The sequence below is a fragment of the Ursus maritimus genome, unplaced genomic scaffold, assembly GCF_017311325.1.
Source record: "Ursus maritimus isolate PB19 unplaced genomic scaffold, ASM1731132v1 scaffold_1, whole genome shotgun sequence".
Lineage (NCBI taxonomy): Eukaryota > Metazoa > Chordata > Mammalia > Carnivora > Ursidae > Ursus > Ursus maritimus.
Genome location: NW_024423343.1, coordinates 67866746 through 67875877, shown reverse-complemented (window position 1 = coordinate 67875877; position 9132 = coordinate 67866746). Strand labels below are relative to the sequence as shown.

General features: G+C 48.8%; 1 protein-coding gene across 1 annotated transcript in view; it reads left to right on the top strand.

Moving 5' to 3' along the window:
• Positions 1-211: 211 nt before the first annotated feature.
• TBR1 (T-box brain transcription factor 1) overlaps positions 212-9132 on the top strand; it is a 15902-nt gene continuing 6981 nt past the window's right edge. Inside the window, exons 1-3 of the mRNA XM_040637684.1 lie at positions 212-903; positions 1486-1640; positions 1997-2118. Coding sequence (XP_040493618.1) covers positions 212-903; positions 1486-1640; positions 1997-2118 — 969 coding nt within the window. The remainder of the gene's footprint in view (positions 904-1485; positions 1641-1996; positions 2119-9132) is intronic.

Genomic DNA, 9132 nt, shown 5'->3' with positions numbered 1-9132 from the left:
AAGATCAAAAGTGAGCCTTTTCTGATTGCTGCATAGTGTCAATTGGCCAATCTCTTCTCCCAGGGAAAAAAAAAAGTAAATCAAACCTTTGAGAAGCATTTGCTGGTTGAAGTGCTTTCTGTCTAGTGAGGGGGTCTGTGGATTTCTAGTTTATGATAAATAGGACTTTAAAAACCAGGGACAGGAGGGCGAGTGTTCAGGTTCTAGAGCTATGCAGCTGGAGCACTGCCTTTCTCCTTCTATCATGCTCTCCAAGAAATTTCTCAATGTGAGCAGCAGCTACCCACATTCAGGCGGATCTGAGCTTGTCTTGCACGATCATCCCATTATCTCGACCACTGACAACCTGGAGAGAAGTTCACCTTTGAAAAAAATTACCAGGGGGATGACGAATCAGTCAGATACAGACAATTTTCCTGACTCCAAGGACTCACCAGGGGACGTCCAGAGAAGTAAACTCTCTCCTGTCTTGGACGGGGTCTCTGAGCTTCGTCACAGTTTCGATGGCTCTGCTGCAGATCGCTACCTCCTCTCTCAGTCCAGCCAGCCACAGTCTGCGGCCACTGCTCCCAGTGCCATGTTCCCGTACCCCGGCCAGCACGGACCGGCGCACCCCGCCTTCTCCATCGGCAGTCCCAGCCGCTACATGGCCCACCACCCGGTCATCACCAACGGAGCCTACAACAGCCTCCTGTCCAACTCCTCACCGCAGGGCTACCCCGCGGCCGGCTACCCCTACCCACAGCAGTACAGCCACTCCTACCAAGGAGCCCCGTTCTACCAGTTCTCTTCCACGCAGCCCGGACTGGTACCCGGCAAAGCGCAGGTGTACCTGTGCAACAGGCCCCTCTGGCTGAAATTTCACCGCCACCAAACGGAGATGATCATCACCAAGCAGGGAAGGTAACGCTGCATTCTCGGCAGTCGCTGCTCCAGGCACGGCCCGGGGGCAAGTGCGCCGGGTGTGACTAACCCCGGTAGCGATCTTTTGGGGTCGGGAGCGGAGTGGAAGGCGCTCTGGTGCGCCCTGGAGTTGGCTGGTTTTGGAAAAAGGGAAAGTGGAAGGTGTAAGCGCCGTGGTGATGTTGGTAAGGGGGTTCCCGCTCTAGAAATGTGGTCAGAGAGCCAGGCAGGGGGCCGGAGAAAGGCGAAAGAGAGGGAGAGTCCCGGCCTGCGGCTGGGAAATTGTAGGGACGCATCAACGCCCGGAACCAAGGGCAGGTGGAGGTGCGGGTCGCCAACCTCACTCTCCACCTGGGCAGTGACACCTGCCGACTCCGCACTCCAGCTCACCCGCCGATCTCCCCGACTTCAGCCTCACTTCTTTTCCTCCCCCACCACCCCTTCTCTAACCCAGCAAACATTGCTCATCGACGCTGGAAGAACAAGTTTTGCTTTGCTATCTGGCGCCGCGCTTCTTCCATTTAATCTTTAACATTTATGTGTTTTTTCTCTTGTTTTCTCCCCCCCCCTTAATTTAAATAGGCGCATGTTTCCTTTTTTAAGTTTTAACATTTCTGGTCTCGATCCCACGGCTCATTACAATATTTTTGTGGATGTGATTTTGGCGGATCCCAATCACTGGAGGTTTCAAGGAGGCAAATGGGTTCCTTGCGGCAAAGCGGACACCAATGTGCAAGGCAAGTCCTTCCAATTAACACATTTTCCTGACACTTATTTAGGTGAGAATGATTAATTAAAGCCTTTGTGGACTGGCTCGAGAGACTTTTAAAACGATCGGCCAATGACTTCTAAAAGGAAACGAGGGGGATAGGGGGACAGACTGAGCAGCGAGAAGGGGGAGGATTATGCAAAAGCTATTTTAATCATCTCCAGTTAATAGGAAGAAAGCGAGGCCTAAAAAACCCCCAGCTAATGGGCCTCACTGTGCAATAAGGTGTGTGTGTGTGTGTGTGTGTGTGTGTGTCCTACGCGGTGAGGAGTTGGGACTGGGCAGTGCCCCGGGCATATGTAAACAACGTATTTCTTTCTCTAGGAAATCGGGTCTATATGCATCCGGATTCCCCCAACACGGGGGCTCATTGGATGCGCCAAGAAATCTCTTTTGGAAAATTAAAACTTACAAACAACAAAGGAGCTTCAAACAACAATGGGCAGGTCAGTGGCTCAAGCGCTCCTCCCCCCAACTCTCTCTCTTCTCTCACACACACACACACATGTCCCTCGCTAACATGCAGTCCATTAGTTTAAATCAGCATGAGAAACTGGACATATGTTTCTTTGGTTCATTAAAAAGACCTTTTAAAAATTCTATTTCCACCCTCCGATAAAGTTGTTCTTGCCCCCGCCCAATTCCCCGAGTTCCCGACCTTCCCAAGTACTGTACAAATACTTGGTTGATTTCGAGAAGGAAACCCACAGGATCTGGGGTTGTAAAAAATCTTTGTTCCTCCTAAAAGGAGGGCTAGGCGGATCGGGAGGCCCTGACGACAGGCAGTCGGGTTCGGTTTTCCTCCGGTACTCCGGTGATCTTTGCTCCCGGGGGAACCAGGGCTGGTCTGGCCCCAGCTAGCCAGTCACCCGTCACCAGCCCGGCGAGTCCGCGGTCAGTTAGCCGGGGCGGTGGGCACCAGCCAGCCCGGCACCGCCGCGGCCCCAGCCCAGAGCACACTGACCGCGCTAACGCGCCGCCCCGCTCCCCCTTTCTCTCCGCCGGACAGATGGTGGTTTTACAATCCTTGCACAAGTACCAGCCCCGCCTGCATGTGGTGGAAGTGAACGAGGACGGCAGGGACACCAGCCAGCCTGGCCGCGTGCAGACATTCACTTTCCCCGAGACACAGTTCATCGCCGTCACCGCCTACCAGAACACCGATGTAAGGAGGCCTGGGGGCTGGCGCGCGGCGGGCGGCTCTTTTCCCGGCCTTTCCCGGCTCCAGCCCGCAGCCCCGGCCTTCCGGCTCGGGCACCAACAAACAGCAGCAACAGCTGGCTCTGCTGCGCCTTTTAGGCGGAGGGCTAGGGGCCTGCTGGGCACCTTCCCTGAATACCTTGCCGGTGGGAAAACGCTTCCTAGTCGTCCGCATCGCGGTCACACGGGCCACCTTTGAGGGGCCCAGGATTTCTAGGGCCTCTTTAATTTTATAGTTCTCAAACTAGAATAGATTTAAATCTCTCTCTCTCGCTTTCAATTTTTTTTTTTTTGAGTTCTTCTTCCATTTAGAAAACAAGCAGATTTCCCCTGCATTTTATTATTGGCAAGCTTTGGCTTTATCTAAAAATAAATAAATAAATAAATAAATAAATAATTAAAGTCTCAGAACTGATGGCTGAAATAAACATCACTTTTTGGGTGATCAAAAGAATAGACACATTCACATATCTAAAAAGTACATAAATCAAATTACTGGAAGCTGTGGAACGAGGTTTTTTTTCTTTTAAGCACTTGAACCTCTTCAACATTTGCAAGTTTGCCAAAACTTATTTTACTTCTGTTGATTTGACTACTAGGAGTGATGGTGGTTTTTTAAAAAACTTAAATGAAATTATCAAAAATGAAAATATGCATTTATTTTAAATTAAAGCTGATTTTAAGATGCAGATGGGTTCTTGAGGTTGTGAATCAGAAGTGACTAACTTTTAAAAATGTGGTGAACACTTAAAATAGACAATATTTGGGGATGAATTCAAGTGCCTTAAAGATTTCTGTCTTTTTGTAAAAATGTGCATTTGAACTGACTTGGAACATGTGGGAGAACTAATTGAAAGCAATCCTTCAGTGTTAGGCATCATTAATTTAAACGTGTTCCTCATAACTTCATGACACTTTCTCTATTTTCCCGTTCTATTCATTCCCTCAAATTTTTCAGAGGGAAACCTGCTACTTAATGAACTTGTGGGCCTTAAGCCCTGTAAAGAGTGGTGATACATTCGTAAACACCTAACCCACCTCCATAGAAGGTGAGATCGTATTAATCTTTTTAAAAATCTTTTTAGATTACACATGAAAATAGATCACAACCCCTTTGCAAAAGGATTTCGGGATAATTATGACACGTAAGTAATTTTGCACTTTCCTTCTCAAGTAGTTGTGGAATTGGGCTTTAGGTCAAAGGTGGATTGTTGTGTACAAGGCTTTTGGAAGCTCGAGTGTGTGAAGACAAGGTTGTTTCCAAGGTTTTCCTTTGCCTTTTATGGGCTCCCCTTCTTTCTGGTGACTTTCTGGCTTGGTGCTTTTGTGATTTTGGTCAAAGATTTCCTCCACTTATTTTTATCTTTCTTATGAATTTCAAAGTTGTTGGCGGGCCTCTGGGGCTGGCTGGCTGGGGAAGCTCCTGGTTCCTGGGTGCGGGAGCTGTATGTGGCGCTGCAGATGCTCCGCTCAGATTGTCTGTGTCTGAAACCGCCCGATTCTGCCGGAAAGTGCATGTGGCTCTGGCAGTTGTTACATTCTCCTTGGCATATGTGACTTTTACCCATTTCAAGTTTTGTGTAATAGCTTTTCCTGTGCGAGTTTACTATGGACTGAATAAAAATGTGAACCCACCATAGGCAAGGTCACGAGCAGAGCCGCTGTTACAGTTATTTCAGGCTTTGGGAAGGACCCAGGTGCTGCTGCTGTGTATTATTTATAAGCTTCAAAAGAAAAATATTTCCTTTTATCTTTGCATCTAGGCGTGTTTTAATTAAATGTGTTGGTACCCTGTTCTCCAGGCCTGCCTTACTCATCTTTTCTATCAAAATGATGTTCTCTGGGGTAATAGGAGATATAAACTTAGTGCTTTCTGAGCTTGTTCTAGCATTCCTGCTCGAGTTCAGACATAGTGCCCAAGAGTTCAGAGCGTGATATAGCAAAATCGAAATCTGGGTTGTCAGAATCCCCCACTTTTATTCCGACCATAAAAGGGAAGTCGACATACATTGTAATTTCATGGCTTGCATCGAGTGCCTGGGATAGAGCTACAAAGTTGAAGTTGTCTTTGACCAGAAATAGATTAATTTTGTGGAGAAATAGACAAGTGGCTGCTTCTAGTCCATCTTCAGGTAGATACCAAACTTCCCCTCCTGATATTTTTATTACAAATAAAAGAGAGTCGTTGATATTTCCGCCTATGACTGTCATGTGGTCCCTTAAGAGTAGTTTTGAGGAAGCAAGGCTCATCAAAATGATTTCCCAGAATAAAAACTCAGCTATTCTAGTCCTCACGATGTAAAAACGTGGGCCGGCACTGTGGAAAGTGTGTGGCCCAGGAGACCAGACATACCGGTCTCTGTACTAGAGTCTTGTAGGTTCTGAGCTTTTAATTCTGTTGTGAACATCTGTTCCAAAGCATTTTATTTTGCACAAATCAGTTCGGTAATCCCAGGTGGATTGGGACCTGGATGGGCATCTAAACTGTATCTTTGCAGGCTGCTTTTTTCTTTTTAAAATATTGTGGTGGTAAACAGAGAAGATATTTGCACCTTGCTGGTTATGTTCCTTCCTGCCTCCTCTCCTTATTTGAAACGGGCATTAAATTTCAGGAGGAAATTTTGTGTGGTAAAGCAGAATGGACCTGGGCAGCAGCATCACCCTCACCTGCCCTCCTCTGGCTGACTTCTGCAGGAAAAGCCACTTCCTTTTGATTCTTAAACTGTATATTTTCCATAAAAGCTTCTTTATCTATACAAATGGAGACCTTAGTTTTTAGGGGATGGGGGAGAAGCAGAATGGCTTATGCCACCCACCCTTTCCCCTTTTATGTTGATATCTTGGGCATGGCTCACTTTTGGAGAAACAGGGTGAGCAATAAAAGTTCAGGGGACTAGAAGGTTGCTTGGCCACTCACCAGGGAATCTCCTCCCCAAAGGATTAAGCTCTGACAAGACTGAGGCTCTCTCAAAACAGTGTGTTGATTAAAGATTAAAACATTTATGTGTGAGCTAAATAAAAAGGGAGGCATGTGTCTATGTGTAGGAGAAAACACTCTACCAATCTTGATCCAGTCTCGGTTCTCTCTCAATTCTAACGGGATTTTTCTAGGCCCAGGGCCTAGAGTTAATTTTTATTTCACCTAGGTGATTCCCAGTAACACAATTACTATCTGTGGGCAAGTTATTTAACTTCTCTTTGCCTCAGTTTTCTCATCTGTAAGGTGGGATAATAATGCTACATAACTGGGAGGATCGTTGTGATGGTTAACTAAATTACTGTCTGTACAGTCCGACAACTGTGCCTGGCACATGGTCAAATTGTATAAGGTTAGCTATTACCGGTGGGAGACTGCTTGGAGGAGGTTGATAATCACTCTAAGAGTTAGCCCCAAAGGTGGTTTTGGTGTTTTGTTGTTTTGTTTTTTTGTCTTTTTTAAATTTTAATTTTTATTTACTTATTTTTTAAGTTATTATTATTTTTACTAGTAACGGTTCAAAAGCTAGGAAAAGGTCAGAGTAAAGAACACTTTTCTTGGAGCACCTGGCTGGCTCAGTCAGTAGAGCAGGCAACTCTTGATCCTGGGGGTGACTCTTGATCTCATGTGGTCAGTTCAAGCCCCACATTGGGCATAGAGCTTACTTTACAAAAAAACAAAAAAGAAAAGAAAGAAAAAGAAAGAAGGAAAGAAAAAGTATACCTTTTTTTTTGTAAAAGAATTCTATTGATCCACGACTTCGTTTCCAAGTAGTAAATCTTGTTAGTACTGGTAGAGGCGGGGGTTAAAGGATCACACGGGGAAACAGTGGACAGTAAGCACTGTGGAGGCTTCCAGCAGCAGTCCTCAATACTCGGAAGACTGGAAGGCCAGTCTTTGGTGATTCATACCTGGATAGCCTGCGTGTGTATCAAATGGAAGAAAGTGTTCTTCAAAGAGTGAAGAAATGGGTATCTTGTATAGAAATTTTGCTCAGAAACTCTCACTGCACAGGAAAGGCCCACTGGACAAGTAAAGCTTTAGTCCCTGGGCAAATCTGCCGAATGTTTATACAGACACTGGAGAAGTGGGATGAGAATCCCTGCTGTGCTCCCTCTCTGATCCCCTGTACAGTTGGCGAGAGAGCGCGAGGGAACAGAGAAACCTTCCTCTTTGCCTAGGTCCCTGAATAGACAAATCGACCTCTTTACCATTTCACGATTTATTTTATTTTGGGAGGACGCAGGTCTGTGACCTTCGTCCGTCTCCACCCTGGACCTCAAGTTACAGACGGAGAGTGTGGGGTGGGCGAAAAGTGGAGGTGGCCTTCCCTTCTGCCTCCCGAGGGGACCTCTCTGCCACCCTCGGCTTCTCTCTCTCTCCTTCCCTCGCAGGATCTACACTGGCTGCGACATGGACCGCCTGACCTCGCCCAACGATTCCCGCGTCTCGCAGATCGTGCCGGGGCCCGTTACGCTATGGCCGGCTCTTTTCCTGCAGGACCAGTTCGTGGAGAATACGCCAAGGCCCGCTTCACCCGGGTGCGGGCGCGGGCCCGTGGCCGGGCACGGACGCAGTGTGCCCCACACCATGGGCTGCTGTCGCCGCAGCAGGCCGAGGACCGGCGCGCCGTCGCCGCAGCGCTGGTTTGTCACACCCGCCAACAACCGGCTGGACTTCGCCGCCTCGGCCTACGACACGGCCACGGACTTCGCGGCAACGCCACCGCTGCCTCTCGCGGCGGCGGGCGTGAAGGCGCTGCCGCTGCAGGCGGCAGGTGCACCAGCCGCCCGCTCGGCTACTACGCCGACCGTGGGCTGGGGCGCGCGCAGCCCCGCAGTACTGCGGCGCCAAGTCGGGCTCGGTGCTGCCCTGCTGGCCCAACAGCGCCGCGGCCTCGCGCGCATGGCCGGCGCCAACCCCTATTTGGGCGAGGAGGCCGAGGGCCTGGCCGCCGAGCGCTCGCGCTCCCGCCCGGCGCCGCCGAGGACGCAAGCCCAAGGACCTGTCCGACTCCAGCTGGATCGAGACACCTCCTCCATCAAGTCCATCGACTCGCGACTCGGGATTTACGAGCAGGAAGCGGAGGCGGATCTCACCCGCCGACACGCCGGTGTCCGAGAGCTCGTCGCCGTCAAGAGCGAGGTGCTGGCCCAGCGGGACTGCGAGAAGAACTGCGCAGCACATAGGCGGCTACTACGAGCTTCTACTCGCACAGCTAGGCCGGCCCTGCCCGCCCGGCCCCCGCCCCGCCGCCGCCCGGCCTAGCCAGCCCTCGCAGCTCTCTGAGCTCTTCCTCCCCACGGCCCACCTCGCGCACCCCTCATGTTATCTGGCCCTCGAAACCGTCTGCAACGAATAGCACAGGTCTCCGAGTGCGATTTTTAACCTTTTTTTGCACAGCAGTTTCTGCAGTTAGCACACCGACCTTCAACTTTGCTGTAAACCTTTTGGTTTTCCTCCTTACTCTCCTTCTATGAAGTTATACTCCTAACAAGCCTCCTCCCTCTCGTCTTTTTCATCCCCTCTCCTTCTCTTTCTTGTAATGAAACTCTTCACCTTTAGGAGACCTGGGCAGTCCGTCAGGCGCAGCGATTCCGACCTCCAAGTCTCGGCCTCCCCATTAACCGTAGGATGTTGACCTAGAACCTGGACCCACCCAGCGTCCTTTCTTATCCCCGAGTGGATGGATGGATGGATGGTAGGGATGTTAATAATTTTAGTGGAACAAAGCCTGTGAAATGACTGTATATAGTGTTAATTTATTGTAACGAATGGCTAGTTTTTATTTTCATCGTCAAGGCACAAAACCAGTTCACGCTTAATCTTTCCATTCTTTTCCTTCTTTGCCATTTTCTCCACCCTCCACTTTAAAAATTGCCTTGTGAGATAACTACAATATTCTTAGAGGCTCTGAAACATGAATTACTTGATAGATAATGATGGGTTTCTCACTTCTCCTCAATCCGTTGCATGAAATAATTACTCTGTGCCCTAATGCACACAAATAGCTAAGGAGAATCCGACCAAACACCTGTAAAGGATAGGTGTCTGTTCATAGGCAAGTCCATTAAGTGGCATGATGCCTGCAAAGCAAAGTTAACTGGAGTTGTATGTCCCACCCCAACACCCCCTCCCCCAATAGAATAGCTCGACATCAGCAATTATTTTTGCCTTATTTGTTTTTCCCAAAGTGCAAATCCATTACTGGTCTGTGCAGGTGCCAAATATGCTGACAAACTGTTTCTGAATATCTTTTCAGTCCCCCTCCACCTTTATATGC